This window comes from Oryctolagus cuniculus, chromosome 15 (genome assembly GCF_964237555.1).
Source record: "Oryctolagus cuniculus chromosome 15, mOryCun1.1, whole genome shotgun sequence".
NCBI lineage: Eukaryota > Metazoa > Chordata > Mammalia > Lagomorpha > Leporidae > Oryctolagus > Oryctolagus cuniculus.
The window spans coordinates 43,667,828-43,694,448 of NC_091446.1; the positions used below are offsets into that span (position 1 = coordinate 43,667,828).

At 40.9% G+C, this 26,621-nt stretch overlaps 1 protein-coding gene across 5 annotated transcripts in view; it reads left to right on the plus strand.

Annotated features, from left to right (window-relative positions):
- The window catches only part of ASAH2 (N-acylsphingosine amidohydrolase 2), a 204,278-nt gene that overhangs the window by 42,183 nt on the left and 135,474 nt on the right, over window positions 1-26,621 (plus strand). For all 5 annotated transcript variants that reach the window (XM_051823908.2, XM_051823909.2, XM_051823906.2 and 2 more), the window contains exons 7-10: window positions 5,156-5,332; window positions 7,008-7,135; window positions 8,240-8,317; window positions 25,965-26,085. In XM_051823908.2, coding sequence (XP_051679868.2) covers window positions 5,156-5,332; window positions 7,008-7,135; window positions 8,240-8,317; window positions 25,965-26,085 — 504 coding nt within the window. The remainder of the gene's footprint in view (window positions 1-5,155; window positions 5,333-7,007; window positions 7,136-8,239; window positions 8,318-25,964; window positions 26,086-26,621) is intronic.

Sequence of the window (26,621 nt, forward strand, 5' to 3'; positions counted from 1 at the left end):
TCGCAGATGCATTAGCAGGGAGCTGGATTAGACGTGCAGAGTGGCCAGAACTAGAGTCCAGTGTGGTATAAGGGTATCCCAAGTTGTGGCTTTACCTGCTGGGCCATAGTGCCATTATCTCTCAAAGGAGAAGAATCAAAGAATTTGTGGAATATAGTCTTTAAGATTGTCACAAGGGGATTCAAGAAATGGAAATTAGGAAAACATTTTCATGGTGGAAATAATACTTGAGTAAGAAGAATTTTAAACAGTCAAAATTTGGGAGGGAGAGAGGTCAGATGAAGGGGATAACATGAAAACAGAAAGGTACAAGGAAGGGATAGAGACCCACTTGAGGTGACAAGAGAAGTTGTATGAAGATATATTGAGGTGTATAGTTGGAAATATATGTGAATGCATGTTGGTCTAGTTGTGGAGGGTCTGAGTTGTCAGACTGTTTTTAATTCTGTAGGTAACACAGAGTTTTATAAAAGTAAAAACAATTTTTTTGAAAGTTAATTAATTGTATATTTGAGAGGTGGAGGGGTGGGGAAGATACTGTCAGCTGCTGGTGCACTTCCCAAATGCTACAACAGCTGTACATACTGTGCTACAACAGTGTGGAATGTGAGTGTTCCAACCCAGCATTTTAACCATTAGGTCAAATGCCAACTGTCTTAGAAAACTTTTGAGTGTTGGAGTGGTATAAACATAATTATGCTTTAGGATGGTTAATCAGACAGTGATTTTTGATATGGACTGAAATAAAGTTGAACCAGAGCTGAAGACACAAACGGCAGATTCTTTAGTGTTGAGGCTGCATAGGTGAGGGGCCAGTTAGGAAAGCAGCAGTTATCCTAGGTCATTCAAATAGAGAGAATTAAACACATAGAAGCTATATGCGGTGTTGGAGGGCTTAACGTACAAGAAAAGGGAGCTGGCGTTGTAGGAAGGGTTTTCAAACTTAGCCTGACAATTTTCCCTGTATCCCAACATCTTGAACCAATAATGGGATAGCAGTGACACTACAGGGTTGCGGAAGATGAATTTAAGTGCTAATGAGGTTTAAAGATGAACAGATATAAATCTAGCACTTGCATAGTATTCATGATGAGCCAGGTACTATTCTAAGTGCCAGAAATATATTCACTTGTTAAATCCCCCAAACAATTCCCTGAGGGACTTACTGTTGTTTTGTCATTTGACAGATTGGTAAACTAACTTTCCAAAGATTAGATGCTTTACCCAAGCTTACACAATGGGGAACTGGCAGAGCTGAGATTCAGTCTTGGACTTCGGGGTGCCAGAGTCCCTTGCTCATTACTCCTTCACTATACTGCTTTTCTTAGGAGTCAAAGTCATTCTTAGGAGAATGGTGGGGTCATTAGCAGCCAAAGAAGAGTCAAAAGTAGACTTGGAGTGGAATGGGGAGGGGGAAGGGGTTTGATGTGTATTTTGTAGGTACCATGGAGTCAATGGATATCATTTAATGACCTCTTGCTATTTTTACTTTCCCATGCAATCTAAGACCCAGTGGGAAGGACTTTAAAATGAACCCATTTAGTTATCCCAAGTTAACCCAAGGGGAGGTGTGAAAAAATAAGTGTAGCTAAGTAAGTGCCATTAAGTTTATTTATAACACCTGGCATTAGGTAGGCTTGCAGCCTCAGCTTTTGGACTGATGAGATTTCCAGCATGGAATGGAGATTAGGAAAGATCTCTGAGCAGTGAGGCAGAGCAGGAAAACAGAATGACTTTCTAACAGTTTTTGTGTCCTGATCCCAAGAGTGTCAGCATCAGGAAACGGAATGAAAACTGAAGACAAAGAAGTGAGCTATAGACAGCGATGTATCTGCTCTGTTCTGTGTTAAAATATCCCTCCTTTCATGGAGTGGTAGCCGTGCTGTTTGCAATGGCAGTTTGCTGACATTATTAGTGTATGATTAAGTTTTTAATTTCTATTTCTTTTCCTTTTTCCAGGAGACCCATGTGTCTGGCTTCATATCAGAGACTATGGTTTAGGATAAAATTTCTGTGTGCTATTTGAAGTGCTTTTTTTCATTTTGAAATTCAAGACATAATTTCTGTCTTTTAAAGAACTAGATAGACATGAAAATACATTTAATTCTAAATTCTTTAAATTACAGTCCTTTAGGTATAAAATGGACGGGATGAAGAGAGCTTTGAAGCTGAGTTGTGGTTTTTTTTTTTTTTTTTTTTTTTTTTTTTCCAAAACCCTTCCATCTTGGTTGCAGAATGGTTTCAGAATATCAGCTTTTGACTTTAGTTCAACTTTCATGATGTCCCTTCATTGATTATTTTATTTCCCCATTTCTTGTAGCTGTTTCTCCTTCATGAGTGTGTTAGTTGTAAGGGTATTTCAAAAAGTTAATGGAAAAAAGAAAAAGTTTTGGTACAAAATTTTTTGGAAATCCTTTCCTAATTTTTTGGTAATACATATTTTCTATTAACGTTTATGATGAACCCTCATATTTTGGGAGAATATGTGAGTGATAAGGAATTGGGGCTGGAGTTAGGATAAAACAGATTTAACACAGCAACTTTTTAGGATGGAGAATGAAGATTATTTGGTTACAGGGTTGTTAGTGTGACTTGGTTATATCGTATTTCCTTTTCATATTTGTCTTGTAGTGTAGAATTGCTTATATGGCCATGGCAACCCAGTAATTGGACTTTGGGGGCAAGAACAGGTTAGTGAGGCAAGATGGCATATAGAATCTGCTTTCTGCTTTGGTGGGTCCATGCCTGGAATTAGAGTGGTGGAGCTCTCCATTTGAAGCAGAAGAGGTTGAATGGATGTCTTTATGAATGTGAAGTGCATAGCATATAAGGAGCTTCATGTAATAATAGTTTTCTGGAATCAGCTTGCACTAGCTCAGGACGATGGATGGTTAGAGACTGAGGAGTGCTGTGAGCTGGCTATTGAACAAGACAGCTTGGAATTGACCAAGTATTTATACCACCACATTAGCGAACAATACAAATGAGGGCTTTTGTAACCATGTCCTCTGAGAGACAGTTTATGAAATTCTCTATGCCACTTTATTAGCTAGCTTTTCTTTACTTTAAAATGCTTGAGAGGAGCCACTTAGGAGGGAGGGTTTATTTCAGTTTATAGTTTGGAGGTTCACAGTCCGAGACTGAACAGCTCCATTAGTCTGATATTTGGGGAAGGCTGCCAATGGCTGAGAGAGTGCAGAGGGACGATCACTTGGCAAGCCATGAAGCAAAACCATCCTTCACCCTCGGTGTGTCTGTCCTTGTGCCATCATGACTTGATCATGGCACTCTAGTAAGCTAATCCTATCCATTCACTTCTCAAAGACCCCCACCTTCAGTTGCTGCAATTGGATCAAGTCTCCACCCGAATCCATGAATCATTGGCATTAGCCATTAACTGTTAACATAAGACCTTGAGGTTTACATGTTTGCATGAGCTAAATTCTATTGAATCCATAATAGTCACACTCAAGCATTGCTGATGGTTGCCTTAGGTTTGATTCTTTTGTTGGATCATTTTAATGATCTACAAAGAAGTCATAATAAGACCCGACTTTCAGATTACCACTGATTAAAGCATAATCAGAAATAGGTAATCAGTAACATCACTGATTTTCTCTTTCTTAGTATGTGCATTTCATATAGAGACACTAGTCATGTTTATGGGTGTTCACTGATTGACTAATTCAATTGACACTTACCAAGTCTCTGTGTTAGGTATCTATTGCTGTACAAGAATTCATCCCAAAACTTATAAAGCACCAATAATCCTATATTATTTCTCAGGGTTTCCAGGGTCAGAAATCGCAGAGTGGCTGGATTGCACGATTCTTCCTTGTGACCTCACTTGGGGCCATGAAGTGGCACTCAGGTGTTGGCTGTGGCTAGAGGGTTTTGAAGGCTTGACTGGAGCTGAATGTGCTTCTTGGGGTGCTCACCAGAGGGCCTGGCAAGTTAGTGCTGACAAGATGGTTCCTCTCCACAGGACTGCTGAGGCGTCCTCCCATCATAGTGGATGATTTCCCCAGCCCAGTCAGCGTGGTAGTCTGTGTCAGCAAATACGGAATTCTTCCTTTTGGGAAGTGAGGCAATAGAGTGGCTAACAGACCTTTGCAAAGCCTGGTCACTGGCCGGCGCCACGGCTCACTAGGCTAATCCTCCGCCTTGCGGCGCCGGCACACTGGGTTCTAGTCCCGGTCGGGGCGCCGGATTCTGTCCCGGTTGCTCCTCTTCCAGGCCAGCTCTCTGCTGTGGCCAGGGAGTGCAGTGGAGGATGGCCCAAGTCCTTGGGCCCTGCACCCCATGAGAGACCAGGAGAAGCACCTGGCTCCTGCCTTCGGATCAGCACAGTGTGCTGGCCGCAGCGCGCCAGCCCGGCGGCCATTGGAGGGTGACCCAACGGCAAAGGAAGACCTTTCTCTCTGTCTCTCACTGTCCACTCTGCCTGTCAAAAAAAAAAAAAAAAAAAAAAAAAAAAAAAGCCGGGTCACTGTGCCTAGGATGATTTTCCCTCCACTGTTTGTGTGAATAGCTGCTCATTTAAGCATTTGCAGGAAGACGCCTCAATAACACCCATCACTCTGCTTTTTCTTATCCAGCGATGTTTTTCTCCATAGCATTTATCAATATATGATATTTATTATACATTTGCTTGTTTATTATCTTTCTTCATTAGAATAAAAATATCTTCAAGGTTGAAATTTCATATGTCTCTTATGCTTAGAACATTGTGTACATATTAATACAGCATGTTGAATGAAGATGGAATAAGACTACTTGGCCTGTAATTAGAAAGACTTGGATCTGGAGCCTAGCTTTACTACTTGTGAGATTAGTGGGCAATTACAACTTCTGTATACTTCAATGTTTCAGCCAAAAAGTGTGTTTAACAATAGCTACCTCTTGGAGGTTATTATAAAGATTTTTAAATGACAAAGTATATATAGTAGTATTGTGCTTGCACATACAAGAATCTATGAAATGTTAAGTTATTGCAATTACTGTTGATATTACTAGCATGAGATACTCAAGCACGGATGAAGAGCCACTTTGAAGGTGTGTCACTGGTATGGATCAGGGATCCAACTCATCAGAGCCTTTTCTCATTCTGAGTCCTCTTTTCTCTCTCTCCTTATTCTTTTCTGTTTCTCTGAAGGTCCTGGATAGGCTGCAAAGCAAATATGGCTCCCTGTACAGAAGAGACAACGTTATCCTGAGTGGCACTCACACGCACTCAGGTCCTGCTGGCTATTTCCAATACACTGTATTTGTGATCGCCAGTGAAGGATTTAGCAATCGAACTTTTGAGTACATGGTCAATGGCATTATGAAGGTAGGCAAAGAGCCCCAGAGGTAACTGTTCTCTACCCTGTTCTCAAGTGCTTTAGGAGTGATTTGATGTGAAAAGGAGAGACTTTCTGTGGAATGTGAATTTGAGCGCAGCCTTGGCACTTGCCTTGCTTTCTACTTCCTGATTCTCTTTCAGCTTCTGGTCCAGACCTGTGGGCTGTTAGGCCTGTAGCATTGATAATTGGAAGAGGAGGGTTCTATGGCTTACTGCCTTGTGTAGTCATCTAAAGCATTTTGTATGCAACTGTTACAGATTATAAAGTCTACCATGGTCTGCACAAAGTCACATAAAATGAAACCAGTCAAAGAATGAAAAGTAATTACAAACAACTCTAATATTTCCTTGCATTTCCCAAACAGCAAAGAAGATCCAACTTAAGAACATATATCCTGGCTGGTGCCGTGGCTCACTAGGCAATCCTCCGCCTTGCGGTGCCGGCACACCAGGTTCTAGTCCTGGTCGGGGTGCCGGATTCTGTCCCAGTTGCCCCTCTTCCAGGCCAGCTCTCTGCTGTGGCCAGGGAGTGCAGTGGAGGATGGCCCAAGTGCTTGGGCCCTGCACCCCATGGGAGACCAGGAGAAGCACCTGGCTCCTGCCATCAGATCAGTGCAGTGCGCCGGCCGCAGCGCGCCGGCCGCAGCGGCCATTGGAGGGTGAACCAACGGTAAAAGGAAGACCTTTCTCTCTGTCTCTCTCTCTCACTGTCTACTCTGCCTGTCAAAAAAAAAAAAAATGTATCCTGATTTTTCAAATACTCTAGAGCAGATATAGACCTTATTGGTGCTTTCACCAACACCCTGCTACCCCTTTCCCATTCCCAGTGTGGGTAGCTTGTACTTTCTCTCCCTTGTCTTCCAACTTTTTCTTTTCTTTCATAGGATTCTTGATCACTATTTTCTTTATTCCTTTGCCTTCCAAGTATAGTTTCTCTCTATTTTCTTTTTTTAACAATGCCACCCTCACATTTTAGGAATCCAGCCAGCAAAGGCAGAAATTTCTTTATGATGATTTTTTTCAAACTGTAGGGAGCAATGTATTAATGGCTTATAAAGTCAGTTTCAGTGATTGGAATAAGCATTCCTTAAAAGAGAACTTTTGTAAAACAGCATGGAAGATAACAAACATATAATACATAGTAAGAATATTTGTCCTGTGAACTTTTGGTTTAGGGTGCATATATTGCTATGTATATTAAGTTGTGATGACAAGATGATTTCTTATTGTGGCCCTTAGGCAAAAAATTCTGAAAAACTCTGCCTTATAGAGTGGTGGGGTCGGGGGAAAGAGGATGCTTACATGTTAACACATCTTGTCCCAGTATTGTGGGAGTCAAATTTCACATTTTTGGCCATCTGAAACTACTCATTGTGCATGGCTCCATAGTCCTGTGAACCAAGGAAAAGGAACTCTTTTCAGATTAAGCCTTCCTCAGCACTGTGATTCCCTATCCTTAGCCCTTTCTCTATCTCAACCGTGAAGGCCATTGCAGTTCACCTCCAATCAGCACCCAAATGGTTCTCTAGCTTTTATCCCACAGGGGAGACAGATTAGAGACAAAAGAACTTGCTCCCAGTGCTCTTCTGTTCATGTTGACTAAGTCATTATCCCCAACAGGACTTCTAAGCTCACAACTCCTTTTTTGGTTTTTGACTTTCAGAGCATTGAGATAGCACATACAAATATGAAACCAGGCAAAATCTTCATCAATAAAGGAATTGTGGATGGTGCACAGATCAACCGAAGCCCTTATTCTTATCTTCAGAATCCACAGTCAGAGAGAGCAAGGTGAGCAAGAATTATTAAAACAAGACCATTGAGTTTCCCTTAGGGAACCGCCACAGGTCCAAGTCCAGGGTTATTACTTGCTGAATGTGGTGGGATCCTGAGTAAGTGATGAAACTAAAATGATTTTAAAACATGCTGTAATCTAAGTCAAGCAGAAAACAAGTACATTCAGAAGCAAGCATCACTTTTCCACTTTGTTGACTGTGAGAGGTTGTGTGGATATTTGAAGGGCTCTAGGCTTTGCAATTAGGACAGATGTGGTCTCAGTTTAGCTTTATAATTTCCTAGTCATCTGACCTTTAGTGATTCACTTATCTTAATTTATTGGCTCTCAGCTTCTTCATCTGTAAAAAGGAGATAAAAATGTGCATATCATGTCTTTGTGAAATTAATGAATAGCTCTTTTATTACATGTTATCTAGAAGAAATCATCTCAGTCCAGGAGACTATGACAAGAGAGAGAAGATAAAAGAATAAAAAATCTGAAAGGAAGAACAAGAAATAAAACCAACGACACTGAATGGAAAGACTAGGGGAAGATGATGATGATGGTTTTTTTTTTTAATGATGATGTAGACTTGTGATAGAAAAGAAGCATGTGGCTACTGTGGCAGTGCAAACTAATATCTCAATTTCCACTTGACCTTTTAGATTTGTCTGTGTATTTTCAAAGCTTTCAAAGGAGTTTATTTTTAGAAAATGTAATCTGATTTCTCGTGAAAGGACATAAAATAACATTTATATTGCAAATCTTGAGTGATCTGGCTTTGTGTACTCACTGGTCTTTTTAAGAAATTCTGATAAAAATTGATATAGGTAAGAATTTCAAAGATACTTCCCTTTGATAAGAAATACATATATGTTGTATTACATTACATGTATTATTTCAGGTCCAATTGGTTAACTTAGTGCCCCTAATTTTGATTGTAAACCATTTCCTTAGCCAAGGAATGAGACAGGGAATGCAGTTCGCAGGATTACTGCTTGTCAGGGAGTCTCAGTTACTGAAACATGTTTTTGTTTTTGTGTCAGCTTTTATTATTTGTCATATAGGAGGGCCAGGATGCAACACAATTGACTAAGTTTATTTGTTTTACTGACTAGGTATTCTTCAAATACAGACAAAGAAATGGTCGTATTGAAAATGGTGGATTTGAATGGAGACGACTTGGGCCTTATCAGGTACTGTATTTCCTTTTTAATCTTGTTCATTTATTTAAGATTTTTATTTATTTGAGAGAGAGAAAGAGACAGACAGATGGATAGAGAGAGCACTCTTCTCTTCTGGTTCACTCCTTAAATCCCCACAACAAACAGGGTGAATCAGCCCATGCTGGGTTGAAGCTGGGAGCTGAACCTGCAATCTTGATTTCCCATGTGGGTAGCAAGAACCTAAACCATTACCACTGCCCCTCAGAGTCTTCATTTGCAGGGAACTGGAGTCAGAGTAGAGCTGTGTATCGAAACAAGACACACTAGTAGTGCCTGGTCTCCTTTTTTTTTTTTTTTTTTTTTTTTTTTTTTTTTTTTTTTACAGGCAGAGTGGACAGTGAGAGAGAGAGAGAGAGAGAAAGGTCTTCCTTTTGACATTGGTTCACCCTCCAATGGCCGCCACGGCTGGCACGCTGCGGCCGGCGCACCACGCTGATCCGAAGGCAGGAGCCAGGTGCTTCTCCTGGTCTCCCATGCGGGTGCAGGGCCCAAGCACTTGGGCCATCCTCCACTGCCTTCCCGGGCCACAGCAGAGAGCTGGCCTGGAAGAGGGGAAACCAGGACAGAATCCGGCGTCCCAACTGGGACTAGAACCTGGTGTGCCAGCGCCGCTAGGTGGAGTTTTAGCCTATTGAGCCACGGCGCCAGCCTTCCTTTTTTCTTTCTTTTTAAAGTTCAATCTGGATATCTTTTGTTTCCTTAATTACAAGGGGAAAAGGAGACTGGAACAGTGCCAGTGAATAAGTTGAGTGGTTCAGAGTTCAGATTTGGGAGCTAAAAACACAACTGGAACCTGGTCACAGGGCCTTGGGTGAAGTTCTTAGCCTCGTAGAGTTTAGTTCTTTGTCACCACAACAGGGCTAACAGAATGATGATGTGAGTAAGGGATCTTGGTGAGAGCTTAGCACGGTGTCAGGGCTTTGCCAATTAGGAATAAGAGCAGAACCAAGACCGCCTGGAGAAGACAGATGAGGTAACATTGCATCACGGCCCACTTTGACCACTGTTGTCTGACCACAGCAGCATACAGGAAAACACATGGATTTTGTTTTCTTTGAAATGAAGGCATTTGCTTACAAATGTGATTTTGGTTATTGTAATTGGAGGAACTCAGAAACTGAGTGAGTGAGTCACATAGCTCTATACACTTTGACCTGTGGGTTTGCAAACAGTGTAAAAACGCTCTAAGGAAGTTTAGGATGGTGCTTGGGTGCTGGAACCACATGACTTGGATTCATTCTGGGATCTTACCCTTATTGGCCATGTGGCTTTAGATAGTGATCACTTTTTTATCCTTAAGCATTTTTGAGCATATTGTTAGGTGAAGAGAGTCCTTAAAATGTTGGTAGTAAGTGCTAGAGAGGTGATGAGGGGACTTCCAAGTAGAATGATGAAGTGCAAGTGAAAGACTCTATGTGAGTAAGGCTAATGGCAAGTCAGAAGTAATGAAATGGTGAAGAAGAATAAGGACTATGACTCACAGTTCATCACATACCAGGGTTGGTTCTAAAACTAGGCGGAGAGTGACTTGGTGATAAAAGAGTTCAAGTTTTGGGGTGAGGTTGACTTGGGTTCAAATTTCAGCCCTGTCTACTGCTTACTAGGCTTCTGGCTTGGCAAAAATAACTTAATCACATAGACCTAAACTATCCTATTTGAAATTAGGAATAATGCTTCATAGGGTTGTTTGAGGATTAAATGAGGTAATGCATACAAAGCTCTAGTTCTGCTTCTGGCACAGGACAATAGTTTAATCAGTTTAGCTAAATGGTAGGGAATACACTCTGATTTTTTCTCTTTTAAACAACTGCATTATTGCCATATAAGACAGCCTGAAATTCTTAGCATTGGAGTCACTCCTTTGTGTCTAAAGTGGGGTCAAAAAAATTCCCAATAAACTTGGCTATATGGGCTGTAATAGGATCCATTCTTCCATTACAATAAATTAAATATTTATTATTTGCCATCTAGAATTGGACTCAGTAGGCTTCCTAAATTTCAGACATGCAACTGTGTTTTGGGGATGTGTTATGATAAATAAGGCATCATTCTTATCTTCAAAGGTCTTGCAGATTAGTGGGGTGATTGAACAGGAGTCAGAGCCAAGCAGACAAGTAACTCTCACATAAATCAGTTGGTCAACAGTACTACTGAGTGGGTGTACGTAAGTGCTGCAGGGGTTTGGAAGAGGTAGCACTGAGCTCATCTCGAGAGCCTTGTGGAAACTTCCAAGAGAAAATGACCTTTGAGCTGGTCCTTGGAGGAGTCATGGGATTTCTCAGGGAGCTGGGGAGAAGTCAAGCTAGCAGCTCTAGGTTATGAAGAACTTCAGTGGGGAATTTGACTAGGAGAGGGCTAGCAAAAGGGCATCTCTGACTAGTCAGAGTATCCCAAATTTGTTGGGAGGAGAAGATAGATTTGCCCTTATTGCTTCCATTTAACTCCAGACTGAATTACCTGGGCATTCATGATTCCCTTCTATTAGTTTCTGAATCATTTGACAACAGGAACCAAAAACTCCAAAATGCTTTCCAGATGTTTTTACTCCCCGGCATATAACTATATTACATATCTACAGGTTAGAGAGTCACCTGTCAGGGTTATAGTAAGGTCTGCCTTCTGCTTCAACATGCTGCAGTAACTTTCCATTGTTTCTATAGCCACCAGATGTTATCCTGATGTAATTGCTGAAATTCCCTCTTGTTGCATAGTGATAATTGCTGTTTGAATACATTAAAAATGATCCAAAGCACAAAGTCAAATCTGGGCTGCTAAGTAGCTCTGCCACCACGTGCAGGTGGCTGCTGTTAGAAGCCCAACGTGAAAGAGTTTGGCAGCACAGAATCTCAGATCATGAGGATCATACAGTTCAACCTTCAGCTGAGGCACAAAGGATTAGAAAGGAGATGAGCCTTGCCCAGAGCCATAGTCAAAACCATGCTCTTCACACTGAAAAATCACATTGCAGTTTGTAGTTCATTCCTTCTTTCATTGTTGAAAAATGTCTTCATTCAGTAAGTCTGTACTAGGTAAATACTATGTGCCATACAGTACTTTCTAGTTCTTGGAATGATGTGTTCCTTCAGGCTGAAATCAGATATCAAATACTTTGCAATCAAATATCTGTGCTCCTTGAACAAATCCCTTAAACTTTCTGAGACTCAGTTTTCATACTGCCCAAATGTGGCTATCACATCTTCCTTCCACAATGATTATAGAGATTACAACCAACTTAATGTATATGTGTCATGAACTGCACTTGTCCTGGAGACAACCTGATGAGCACAAGTAGACAGAGCTGTTGTCCTTACAGGGCTTAGAGTCTACTAATGAGACAGAAGGCATTCAAAGTGTCGTCCAATCCATGTAAAATTGTAATTGAGTTACGTGCTAAGATTTATATAATTATACAATTAAACTACATTTGGGTTAGGTTCTGAGAAAGGAATGTTTGCATATTAAAGTAATTTGATCTTTCAGAGGAATTGAGAAAGGTTTCCATAGGAAGTGACAATGGTACCAAATCCTAAAGGAAGAGTAGGAATTAATTGGCAAGTTAGCTGGTGGAAAAGAACATTTAGCATATGTGAGAAGCATGTACAAAAGCCCTATAGCTTTTTTAAAGAACTGATAGGAAATCTGGGTGGCTGATGTACAGAGGACAATGGGGCAACATGTTGTGAGATAAAGTTAAATGTTAGATTGTTACCGGTAAATGGCAGGGTTCTTGTCTTCCAGCAAGAAAGAATTCAGGCGTGAGACAGAGAGTAGTGGAAAGTAAAATAGCAAGGTTTATTAGGGTGGGGACATCCCTAAGAACAGATGGGCACCTCTCCAGACAGAACCTGAGAGAGAGTGCCCAGTCGCTCAGACTGGAGAAAGAGCGAGGTTACATGGTTGAGTGGAGAATACACCTGACCAGGTCAGGCGGGTGGCTCAGCCTGGAGGCAGAGGGCTGAGTGCACAGTCCGGTTGAGGCAAGGGTTGGGGGTAGGAGTGAGGTGGTGGGGGGATGGTTAAGGAGATGGGTCTTTGTCTTCACATATCTCCTCCTGAAACAAAAGACTTTATGGATGTAAATACTAAAAAAACTCCTATCTGAGTTTTCCCGCAGACAGGAGGAAGCCTAGCTGGCACTGCCCTGGGTTTAGAGGAAGGGTGAACAAGACCCCCTGGAGAATCAGGATCCAGAAAAGGGTATTTGAAATGCAGATACTGGGCTGCATCTGGAAGATTATCAAGCAGAAGAGGCGGGGACCCCCACCTGGCAGGTAGAAGGGGGCAGGGCAGGATGCGAACACTGGGCTGCCCCTGAAACATTATCGGGATGACTTTGAGATGCAGATGCTGGACATAGACATCTTCTCTTTAGGCCTTTGTCACTCACACATAAGCTCATATCTGACTTCCTACCTAACAAGATGACTTGATAAATGCCTTGTTCTTTGGACCAAGAGGAATGGAAACACTAAAGTGTTTTTGCTGGATTGGAGACACTGTTGAAGGCGCAGGGAATGAAATAAAAACTGTACATGTGCAATTATCCCCTACCATTGTGCCTCCTTCAATTGGCCTGTCCTGGACTACTTTCAGTCAACAGAAAAATGGCAGAAATGGCACTGGATCACGGCTGGACCTCCTTTTTTTTTAATACTTAATTATTTTTTAATTTGCAAAGTTAATTTGCAGAGCAGTTTTAGGTTCACTGCAAAGTTGAGTGGAAAATACAAAGAGTGGCCATTTATGCTCATCCCTAACACATGCCTCTCCCACTATCAATACTCCCACGAGATGAGTACATTTGTTAAAACTGATGAGTCTGCATTAACATATTATTACCACCCATAGTTTACATTGCTGCCATATCAAGAGTTTTTGTTCTAATCTTTGTTTTGTTCTTATATTTTCTGAAATCTTTAATAATAAGAAAAGATTAAGATGCCAAAAAATCATAATCTTGAGATGAACATCTCAGTACATTTTTTTTTTTTTTTTTTTTTTTTTTTTTTTTTTGACAGGCAGAGTGGACAGTGAGAGAGAGAGAGACAGAGAGAGAGCAAGGTCTTCCTTTTGCCGTTGGTTCACCCTCCAATGGCCGCCGCTGCAGCCGGCGCACCGCGCTGATCCTGGCAGGAGCCAGGAGCCAGGTGCTTTTCCTGGTCTCCCATGGGGTGCAGGGCCCAAGCACCTGGGCCATCCTCCACTGCACTCCCTGGCTATAGCAGAGAGCTGGCCTGGAAGAGGGGCAACCGGGACAGAATCCGGCGCCCCAACCGGGACTAGAACCCGGTGTGCCGGCGCCGCAAGGTGGAGGATTAGCCTATTGAGCCACGGCGCCGGCTCAGTACATTTTTTAAAGTGGAATTTTATTGTATATACAGTTTGGTATTTTCTTCCATTTTCAACCCCTTATGAAAGTATTTCAAACTTGCCAGTATTTTTTTAAAATTTATAAATTACTCTAGAGTGTTCCATTATATGTATTATAATACACTGAACTAACCAACCATCATTTAATAATTGCTTTTTACAGTTTTGCCATCAAATACATTGAGATATGTACTTTTGAAAAGGTATATTATTCGTATATATTATAGTTCAAAAAGTTTGTGAAAAATACATACCAGAGAAACCTATACATGGATTTCAATTTTTTTTGCACCAAAGTAAACTTTCCCTTAAACATTTTATTTCTTTGAGAGGCAGAGAGACAGAGTGCTCCCATTCCCTGGTTCACTTCCCAAATACTCATAACAGCTCTGACCCTCCTGGTAAGAGGACTGGGACCAGGAACTCAAATCCAGGTCTCCCATGTAGGTGGCAGGAACCCAGTTACTTGAATCATCATTGCTGCCTCCCAGGGTCCTCATGAACAGAAAGCTAGAGTCAAAGTCAAAAAGCCAGATGTTATCTCCAGGCACTTTGACAAAGAACATAGGCATTTTAACTGAGACCCTAACCATCTGGCTAGATGGCCACCTCTAGATTTATCTTTTTTTCCTTTTTTTTCCATAAACTTTTTTATGCACTTTCATATAATTGTCAGTGATTTCTTTCAGCTGAATTCTTAGAAGTGGGATGGCTGAGCCAAAGCACATGTTTGTATTTTAAAGATTTTCCTATAAATTGCCAAACAGCCCTCTGGAAAGATTTTGCTGGATTGTGTTTTTGCTTCACAAACATGAGCAGAATGTTGTTTTGCATATTCCTGCCAATCTCAGTATTATCATGTTTACAGTTGTTGCCAAGTGAAATATTCAAAAAAGCCAAAATACTGTTGTTTTCCTTTAAATTTCTTTGATTCCTAGTTAGGCTGGATTTAAAAAAAGAAAGTACTTTTGTTGGCCTTTTTCTGTTTTTTTGTTGATCACTTAATCATACCATTTAAGGTGCGGGAACTTTGGTTGCCTTAACCCAAATCAAATCATCTCTATAATCTTGTTATTGAGAGGGGCTTTAAATGCAGATGTTTTGAAGATAACAAAAAGAATGCAAAAAAGATAGAAGAATGCACACCTCTTCTGTGGGATAGAGGTGGTGGGAATGTTCTCAGGGTGCTGTCCAGCCGGCCCACAGGTTTATTTGTAACTTAAGAGGGATCCTCTGGTGATGGTTTATCGTCTCTGACTGATCTGGTAGCCCGTTCTTTATTCATTGCCTCTGTTGGTTTAAAATTCAGGCTGCCTTTTGTATAAAATTCTGGGGACCCAAATCCTCCCAGTATAACACAGTGTAACATCCTTTCCTAATTCCCAGTTTACAATGGAGGTGGGTGAGAGGATTGTGGGAGAGGTGACAGAGGTATGTTAATCAAGGTAATTAATGAATGTCACAACAGACTGAACGTGAAATGCCAGTGGCTTCCTGCATTAAAGACTTACTTCCCACCTATGCAAAGTCTAGTGCAGATTGGCTTCTCTTCTGTACCCACGTTATTGGCCAGAACCAGTCACATGCCCCACCCTGCAGGTGGGGCTGGGAAACAGAAGGGCCTGTAAATACATTGTGAATACTCAAGTCTCTACCACAAAAGGACTGGGCATCCTTATTTAATCAGTTCATGCCAATAGCATATGAATATACATGTGTTGATTGTGTGAAATATGTGTGTGCACACACACCTTCCTTATATTTTAACATTGTATTGAAGTCATGAATCATTTATATGAATATATAAACTCCCTTATCATCACCATGATTATCATCTTCAACTGCAACATCAGTATCAGCATCATTAACATAATCATAATTTACATTTATTCTAAGTGTAGGTGGGTCTCTGCCCTGAGCACTTTACATGTATTAGTTCTTTTACTTGTCAAGTGCTATGGAGTACTACTATTTTCATTATATTACAGACACTTTCAGTGAGGTTCAAATACATTAAGTAACTAGTGTTTCAGTCCAGAAATGGTATTCTTAGTAACTAGAATATCGATCCCTCATTTCCTGAAGAAGCCCGGTGTTACCACAGACTAGGCAGCTTAAAAGAAGAGATACTCCTTTTCTCATAGGTCAGGAGGCCAGAAGATCCAAATCGGGATGTTGGCAGGGTTGGTTCCATCTAGAGTCTTTGAGCAGAAGCTGTTCCATGCCTCTTTGCTGGTGTTAGTGGTTTCCATCAATCCTTGCTTGTAGACTGTTCTCTCCAGGCTCTGACTTCTTCCTTACATCACCTTTTCTTTGTCTCTGGGTATCTCTCTGTTCTTTTCCTCTTGTTACAAGGATATCAGTAGTTGGATTTAGGGCTCATACTAACCTGTTCTGTTCTTAATTGATTTTTATACTGTGATTATATCTACAAAAAACCCTATTTCCATATAAATCACTTTCTGAGGTTCTGGGTGGGCATGAATTTTAGGTGGATACCATTTAATCCACTATAACCTCCTAAGATATATATTTGAAAGGTAGAGTAACACATGAAGAAGATGAGACAGATTGAGAGAGATCTTTTATCCACTGGTTCATTACCCAATTACCCACAACAGTAAGGTCTATGCTAGGCCAAAGCCGGAAGCTAGGAACCCCACCCATCTTCATCTTCCATTGGGAAGCAGGAGCCTAAGTACTTTGGCCATCTTCCATTGCCTTCCCTGGTGCGTTAGTGGGAAGCTGCCTAGGAGGCAGAGTAGCAAGGACTCCAACCCACATTCCAATGTGGGATGCTTCACTCATTGCATCACATTGGCCCCTTCTATACTGTGTTTGCCCAAAGAGCTCCCATGTTACTCTGAATCTGCATGCAGACCACCTTTGGATGAATGTACGATGTTCTATTTTCTTCTCATGGATATCTAGGTTGGAGAGGACCACAGCTAACATGAAGGGCCTTGGTGTAAGTCACACAATGCGTACTTTCCTGGGGTGACAGATCCTGGCTGGCAAGCTGAGGGGAGACTAGATGTTCTCCCCACTTACCCCTTTTGTCAGTCACCTTTGCACAGAGCATGACATACGTGCTGGCACCGTGGCCCAAGTCTGACAGAATGCAGCCTGGGGTGGGCTTTTATTTTTAGATTATTTAAGGGACTTTTCTTGTTTTTTCTTTTTTATTTTAAAAGATTAATTTTTTTTTCATTTGAAAGTCAGATTTACAGAGAGAGAAGGAGAGGCAGAGAGAGAGAGTCTTCCATCTGCTGGTTCACTCCCCAGTTGGTCGCAACAGCTGGAGCTGCACCAATCCAAAGCTAGGAGCTAGGAGATTCTTTTGGGTCTCCCATGCAGGTGCAGGGGCCAAGGACTTGGGCCATCTTCCACTGCTTTCCCCGGCTGTAGCAGAGAGCTGGATTGGAAGTGGAGCAGCCGGGACTCGAACCAGCACTCATATGGGATGTCAGCACTGCAGGCTGTGGCTTTACCCACTACACCACAGCACCAGCCCAAGCAGATTTTCTATTCTGTTTCAGAGTCTGAATTAAAACAGGCACTAGAGATCTTTGCTCCAAATGCTCCTATTACACTAGAGAAAAATAATTTTAAGACTCTAAATTAATATACTGCTTACTGATTCACAAAACATAGTTGAAATCTTTTGATCTTGGTAAGAGAAATCCAGAAATGTAAACTAACTTTTTCACAAACTAGGATAAGATCCTCAATCTTTTGACTTTCCTCAGTGCTTTTGATTATTTCATGTGGATTCAGGTGGAGTTCTGCTTCATATTTTACATATAGCTGTGACATAATCATGATTTTCAAGTGTTTATTATTAAGGATATATTCATCCTTTTATGTCTACATTTTAACTTCTTCTGAAATTAAGCTTTTCTTTTTTTTGAACTTTACTTTGAAGAATATTTTTGACCAGATAAGATAAATAATATTTATAATAATTTTAAATTAAAATAACTACTTTTCCTCATATCTTTATAAATATTCATCTATTACCATAGTGCTTTAGTCGCTGTGATAAGCCTAACTTCAATAGCACACATTTCAAAGGACAGAGGAGAACAAATACATCATCTTCCTTTCCTGCAATTCAAGTCACTTTTAAGATTTAATTTATTTAAAAGACAGAATGAGAGGGGGGCAGGAAGGGAGAGACAGAACCAGAAAGAGATCTTCCATCTCGTGGTTCACCTCTCAAATAGCCACACGGCTGGGGCTGGGCCAGGCTGCAGCCAGGAGCTTGGAACTCCATCCATGTCTCCCCATAGGTGGCAGAGGCACCTGTACTTGATCCATCTTCTGCTGCTTTCCCAGGTCCATTAGGCAGGAGCTGGATTGAAAGCTGAGTGGACAGGACTCACACCTGCACTCTGATAGAGGATGCCAGCATCACAGGAGGCAGCTTCACCTGCTGCACCACACGCAGGCCTCTCAAATCATTTTTGAAAAGAACTTTTTTTTTTCAGTTTTGTAGAGAAAAAGTTCAATTGCTTTTCTAAGATTTAAAATAAATGAAATAATTAAGAAATGAACTCTATGGCCTACTTATAACAATTCTTGGATTTGCTTCCTCCATACTTACCATTGTGCCTAATTATAACTTCTCTGATGATTGAAGACAAACTTGAGTCTTTACTATGTACCTTGGAGTTCTCCCCATTGCCAACCACATACTTGGCTTCCAGTAAATTCATGCTGATTGAATGAATGCCATCTTCCCATGCCCATATCCATTTAGCACTGGCCAATCTACCTATCCGTTCTCTGAACACACTATACATTTCATATCTCCTTATTAGGAATGCCTTTTCTCTAATGATTCATTTACTAAGTCCTTACTCAACTTTTAAGTCTCAGATTAAATGTCACATTTAAGTGAAGAATTTTGCATAGGCAAGATGTTGCATCATTGTGTATGTTCCCAGTGCCTGGCACCGAGTCAGTTAACTACAAGTGTGCTCAATGAGTGAATCAGAGGTAAGGAAAAGTGGAACCAGTATCCATAGTGAATGAGAGCATACAGATAGTTTCACAGACCTGGATTCATGGCCCTGCTCCTTGGCTTATGACTGTGCTCTTCCTCAGGTTGTTTTGTGTTTTTGGGACTAAGTTTGCGTAGTCATAAGAATGAGGATAATGATAGTACCTGACTCCAAGTGCTCTTGTGAGAATACAATGAGAACATATATGAGGTGTCTTCACAAAGTCCATGAAAAATGCACATGATGAAGAAACCATGCTTGAATTTCAAGATGAACTTGTATTTTAATTCCACTTTTGATAAATTTTTGAAGGACTGTTACATATAAAGTGTTTTGCCTAATATGTGCTAAATAATAGGTGATGTTGAGAAAATTTTTCCTTGAGTTTTCTGGACTGCAATGAACATTGTAATGTGACTGAATCTGGCTGACCTCAATGTAATCACATCACACAGGAATATGTGGTTGGGGATACCTGGAACTGCCATGGCTATTACCATATTTTCTTTACAAATTTAACTGGGTAAAACTCCCAAAAGCCAAGTCTACCTAACTTGAAAATAGTAGTTGACTAGAATTTTTCCTGTACTTGAGTTTTAAGAGACAAAGCACACACACAAAAAAAGAAAAAAAAACTAATAGATCTTAAATATAAAAATTATGCAATTAACTTCTAGGGCATGATGTTAGAATACCCTCAGTCTCAATTTCTATACCTTTGCACAGTGACAAGCAGGCATTGAGGGGACTGACTTCAGCCAACTCAGTAGTGATTTGGTTTGACAGTGTATTTTTAAAAATTCAGAAAGGATGCCAACATGAAAAAAATACTTATGGAATTGTTCAAGTATATGCCAAATTGGAGTGATTAGGGTGATCAATTTCCATGTACTCATCATCTAGCTTCGATAATTAGTGACCTTCTGCCATTCTGTTTCATCCCTACCCTCTCTCTCTTGTTGTTTTGCCAGAGTATTTTAAAGTAAATACCAGATATCATACATTTGATTCATGAATATTTCAGTGTGCATCTCTATCAGATAAAGGCTTCCTTTAAAAATGTAACAACAAGGATTACACAACAAAATTAAAACTATTTCTTCTTAGGACTTACTACCCAGTCTGTGTTCATTTTTCTTTGATCATATCAGTGAAGTCTTTGCATTTTACTGTATTTTTAAAGATTTATTTGTTTAAAAATCCTCAATAAAATTCTGGCCAATAGAATGCAACAACACATCAGAAAGATCATTCACCCAGACCAAGTGGGATTTATCCCTGGTATGCAGGGATGGTTCAATGTTCCCCAAACAATCAATGTGATACACCACATTAACAGACTGCAGAAGAAAAACCATATGATTATCTCAATAGACCCAGAGAAAGCATTTGATAAAATACAACACCCTTTCACGATGAAAACTCTAAGCAAACTGGGTATGGAAGGAACATTCCTCAATACAATCAAAGCAATTTATGAAAAACCCACAGCCAACATCCTATTGAATGGGGAAAAGTTGGATGCATTTCCACTGAGATCTGGTACCAGACAGGGATGCCCACTCTCACCACTGCTATTCAATATATTTCTCGAAGTTTTAGCCAGAGCTATTAGGCAAGAAAAAGAAAGTAAAGGGATACAAATTGGGAAGGAAGAACTCAAACTATCCATCTTTGCAGATGATATGATTCTTTATTTAGGGGACCCAAAGAACTCTACTAAGAGACTATTGGAACTCATAGAAGAGTTTGGCAAAGTAGCAGGATATAAAGTCAATGCACAAAAATCAACAGCCTTTGTATACACAGGCAATGCCATGGCTGAGAAGGAACTGCTAAGATCAATCCCATTCACAATAGCTACAAAAATAATCAAATACCTTGGAATAAACTTAACTAAGGACGTTAAAGATCTCTACGATGAAAATTACAAAAACTTAAAGAAAGAAATAGAAGAGGATACCAAAAAATGGAAAAATCTTCCATGCTCATGGATTGGATGAATCAATATCATCAAAATGTCCATTCTCCCAAAAGCAATTTATACATTCAATGCGATGCCAATCAAAATACTGAAGACATTCTTCTCAGACCTGGAAAAAATGGTGCTGAAATTCACACGGAGACACAGGAGACCTCGAATAGCTAAAGCAATCTTGTACAACAAAAACAAAGCCGGAGGCATCAACCTTGAATGGCCGCCACGGTCAGTGTGCTGTGACCGGCGCACCACACTGATCCGAAAGCAGGAGCTAGGTGCTTCTCCTGGTCTCCTATGGGGTGCAGGGCCCAAGCACTTGGGCCATCCTCCACTGCACTCCCTGGCCACAGCAGAGAGCTGGCCTGGAAGAGGGGCAACCGGGACAGAATCCAGCGCCCCAACCAGGACTAGAACCTGGTGTGCTGGTGCCGCAAGGCGGAGGATTAGCCTAGTGAGCCACGGCGCCGGCCTGGAGGCATCACAATACCAGATTTCAGGACATACTACAGGGCAGTTGTTATCAAAACAGCATGGTACTGGTACAGAAACAGATGGATAGACCAATGGAACAGAATAGAAATACCAAAATCAATCCAAACATCTATAGCCAACTTATATTTGATCAAGGATCCAAAACTAATCCCTGGAGTAAGGGCAGTCTATTCAATAAATGGTGCTGGGAAAATTGGATCATGAAGCAAGACCCCTACCTTTCACCTTACACAAAAATTCACTCAACATGGATTAAAAACTTAAATCTATGACCTGACACCATCAAATTATTAGAGAGCATTGGAGAAACCCTGCAAGAAATAGGTACCAGCAAAGACTTCCTAGAAAAGACCCTGGAGGCGCAGGCAGTCAAAGCCAAAATTAACTATTGGGATTGCATCAAGTTGAGACGTCTCTGTACTGCAAAAGAAACAGTCAGACGAGTGAAAAGGCAACTGACAGAATGGGAAAAAATATTTGCAAACTATGCAACAGATAAAGGGTTGATAACCAGAATCTACAAAGAAATCAAGAAACTCTACAACATCAAAACAAATAATCCACTTAAGAGATAGTCCAAGGACCTCAATAACATTTTTTTTTTTTTTGACAGGTAGAGTGGACAGTGAGAGACAGAGACAGAGAGAAAGGTCTTCCTTTTGCCGTTGGTTCACCATCCAATGGCCACCGCAGCTGGTGCACTGCGGACAGCGCACCACGCTGATCCGAAGCCAGGAGCCAGGTGCTTCTCCTGGTCTCCCATGCGGGTGCAGGGCCCAAGTACTCGGGCCATCCTCCACTGCACTCCTGGGCCACAGCAGAGAGCTGGCCTGGAAGAGGGGCAACCGGGACAGAATCCGGCACCCCGACTGGGACTAGAACCCGGTGTGCTGGCGCCGCAAGGCGGAGGATTAGCCTAGTGAGCAGCGGTGCCGGACGATAGACATTTTTCAAAAGAGGAAATCCAAAGGGCCAACAGACACATGAAAAAATGTTCAAGATTGCTAGCAATCAGGGAAATGCAAATCAAAACCACAATGAGGTTTCACCTCACCCTGGTTAGAATGGCTCACATTCAGAAATCTACCAACAATAGATGGTGGAGAGGATGTGGGGAAAAAGGGACACTATCCCACTGTTGGTGGGAAAGCAAACTGGTTAAGCCACTAGGGAAGTCAGTCTGGAGATTCCTCAGAAACCTGAATATAACCCTACCATACAACCCAGCCATCCCACTCCTTGGAATTTACCCAAAGGAAATTAAATTGGCAAACAAAGAAGTGGTCTGCACCTTAATGTTTATTGCAGCTCAATTCACAATAGCTAAGACCTGGAACCAACCCAAATGCCCATCAACAGTAGACTGGATAAAGAAATTATGGGACATGTACTCTATAGAATACTATACAGCAGTCAAAAACAATGAAATACGGTCATTTGCAACAAGATGGAGGAATCTGGAAAACATTATGCTGAGTGAATTAAGCCAGTCCCAAAGGGACAAATATCATATGTTCTCCCTGATCGGCGACGACTAACTGAGCACCAAAGGGGAAACCTGTTGAAGTGAAATGGACACTATGAGAAACAGTGACTTGATCAGCTCTTGTGCTGACTGTTGATGTACAATGTAATACTTTATCCATTTTAGTATTTTTTCTTTGTTTTGTTCTAGTACTATTGGTTGAACTCTGTAATTAACACACAATTATTCTTAGGTGTTTAAATTTTAACTGTAATGTGATCTCTGTTAAATATAAGAGTGGGAATAAGAGAGTGGGGAAATGTACATTTTGGGACATGCTCAACGGACTTGCCTCAAATGGTGGACTTAGAATCGTGCCAGGGGATTCCAATACAATCCCATCAAGGTGGCATATACCAATGCCATCTCACTAGTCAAAGTGTTCAGTTTCAGTTCACAGTTGATCACACTAATAGGTCTAAGAGTCAAAGGGTTCACACAAACAAGACTAGTGTCTGCTAATACTAACTGATAGAATCAAAAAGGGAGAGAACAATCCAACATGGGAAGCGGGATACACAGCAGACTCATAGAATGGCAGATGTCCTAAACAGCACTCTGGCCTCAGAATCAGCCCTTACGGTATTTGGATATGACTGAAGAGCCCATGAGAGTATTTTAGGCACGGAAAGCCAAGACACTCTGGAAAAAAAAAAAAAAAAACCTAAATGGAAGATCTCTGCGAGTGAGATCCCAGTGGAAAGAACGGGGCCATCAAAGAAGGAGGTACCTTTCTCTGAAGGGAGGAGAGAACTTCCACTTTGACTATGACCCTGTTGGAATAAGATTAAAATCGGCAAACTCAACAGGCTTCCATAGCCTTGGCAACTCAGAGCCTAGGGAGATTACTGAGGCCATAAACAAGAGTGTCAAATTGTTAAGTCAACATCAGGAGTCACTGTGTATTTACTTCACATGTGGGATCTGTCCTTAATGTGTTGTCCAATGTGAAGTAATGCTATAACTAGTACTGAAACAGTATTTTACACTTTGTGTTTCTGTGTGGGTGCAAACTGATGAAATCTTTACTTAATATATACTAAATCAATCTTCTGTATATAAAGAGAATTGAAAATGAATCTTGATGTGAATGGAATGGGAGAGGGAGCGGGATATGGGAGGGGTGCGAGTGGGAGGGAAATTATGTGGGGGGGAAGCCATTGTATTCCATAAACTGTACTTTGGAAATTTATATTTACTAAATAAAAAAAAGATTTATTTATTTATTTGAAAGGCAGAGTTACAGATAGGCAGAGCAGAGACAGAGAGAGACTGAAGCCAAGGGCCAGGAGCTTCTTTGGAGTGTACCATGTGAGTTCAGGGGCCGAAGGACTTGGGCCATCTTCCACTGCTTTCCAAGGCCATAGCAGAGAGTTGGATCAGAAGTGGAGCAGCTGGGACTCAAACTGGCGCCCATTTGGGATGCCAGCACTGCCGCCCCCGGCTTTACCCACTATGCCACAGAGCCGGCCCCTGTTTACTGGTGTTTTAATTGAACCAGAATCCAAAAATGGTCTTCAGACTGTATTTGTTGGGTATGTGTCTTAAGTCTCTTAATTTGTAGCCATTACTTTCCTTGGTTTCTGTGTCATTTACCTCTTGAAGATTTTTAAGGTTTTAACATGAATTTGTGGATCTTTTTGAAAAATTTGCACTGGCTTATCCTATCATATGAGCATCATTTGGCTGAAGTTGAACACAGGCTGTGGCTTTTAGAATTTTCAAGTGCTTGGAGATCTCCAAATGCCATACTAGTCTCTATTGTACCAGTGACCATAACTCGGTTTTGTTCCTGCTCATTCCTACTGAGCTATGGAGTGTTTGCCTCTGACCTTTGTAGACTATTAGGCATCCTGAAAGATGATCTTAAAGTCCGAAAACATCCTTAAGCATTAAGTAAATGTTTATTTTGGATGCATTATATTACTTAGATAGGAATTTAAGTGAAAATGATTAAACTTTTTAAGCAAAGAATCGAATCAACAATAGACCTTAAAAAAAAAAAAACCTCCTAAATGATCATAAATTGGTGTTTCTCTTTCCTTAAGCATTCCGGCTAATCTGCTTTACTGACTTCCATTCTGTAAATTCCCTTTTCACCTGTATGGAGGTTTGATCCTACAAGGTCATTGGAAAAAGTGTTGTGAGACTCAGACTTGAGTCCTTGTCCTCTATGACAAATGGTTTATCATTTTGCTTCTCTGACTCATCTATTGGAGGTAAAACAGCTTATCCCTCAGTGTTGTGAAGTTCAAAGCCAGTAACAGATGTAAAATTAGTTTATAAACTGGCCGGCGCCGCTGCTCACTAGGCTAATCCTCCGCCTTGTGGCGCCGGCACACCAGGTTCTAGTCCTAGTTGGGGCGCCGGATTCTGTCCCGGTTGCCCCTCTTCCAGGCCAGCTCTCTGCTGTGGCCCAGGAGTGCAGTGGAGGATGGCCCAGGTCCTTGGCCCTGCACCCACATGGGAGATAAGGAGAAGCACCTGGCTCCTGGCTTCGGATCAGCATGATATGCCGGCTGCAGTGCGCTGGCTGCAGCGGCCATTGGAGGGTGAACCAACGGCAAAAAGGAAGACCTTTCTCTCTGTCTCTCTCTCTCTCACTGTCCACTCTGCCTGTCAAAAAAAATTAGTTTATAAACTGCACAGCTCTACACTTGAACAAAGTATTGCTTTGCATGAGGATATACAGAATTAGCCTCTGTGCATTTATTCCAGGGTTCCATCTCCCTGTAATGCCTTTAAGAATCGATGGCTAGTCGTCTGTACTCTCCAAACATGCTATGTCTATTTCTTCATAATATTTGTCACACTGTAATAAAGCCATTTGTTCACATCTCTTTCCTGTGAGAGCCTGTCAGTAAACCACAGGTTATTCCTTGCTTGGCAGACAGGTGACCCTCAGTAAATTTCTAGTGAATTGGATTCGATTCACTTGGATAATTATAATTATGTCATCTGGTAACTCACCGGTCTTGGCTCTTGTGAAAAGTACATGATGATGAACAAGAAGATGAAATATTAATGAAAACAGAGTCCTATAGTATTATTTAAGCAAGTTCCAAGAATTTTTAGTACTGTATTTGTGATTCATATTCATTGAAAATAAAATAATTTAAATGTGGAATGTCTATTATTTAATGTATTTTTTCTTGCTGGAAAATATGGAAACTTCCAGTCTCTCTGTTTTGGCCCTAGTTCTCTTGTTTTCTTGATGACTTAGGGATTCTTGCTCTTTTATAGCTGGTTTGCCATCCATCCAGTCAGCATGAACAACAGCAACCATCTTGTAAATGGCGACAATATGGGCTATGCATCTTACCTTTTTGAGCAAGAGAAGAACAGAGGAGATCTACCTGGGCAGGTGAGATTTTGTGTTCTTGAAAGAATCATGTTGGTCCATTGAGTGCCATCATTCAGGCAGTATTGAGAATAGCTGAATAAATTCAATAGAATAGAGTAACATCATGGACCTCATGTACATATATGCTTGGAGAGAAAGAATACATTGTCCTGCTTAATAGGAGAAAGAAAATTTAAAGTGATAAACCATTTTCTTTTTGTGGCATATGCTATATATAATGATGATTTCATGAAGTTATAATTAGTTGGATAAAGAAGGGCAAATTCAAGGTTTCTGTAATATGTAAAAGTTTCTGATCAAGTTGGAAGCTTGATTAAATGCGCCAAATTTTACTTTTATTTTTAGAGCTATGAAGCTATTATGCATCTTCTTATTGGTATAAAAACCTTGAATGAGGACAGGTGATGAGTTATTTTCACTGGTCCAAAACATTCTTTGATGAAATTCCTCTCAAGGACTCTGTTCTATTTCTCTGTAATTAGGTCTAAGGCAGAGACAGTCTTAATCTGTCAGACTTGTTTTTGTAACTCTAAAAC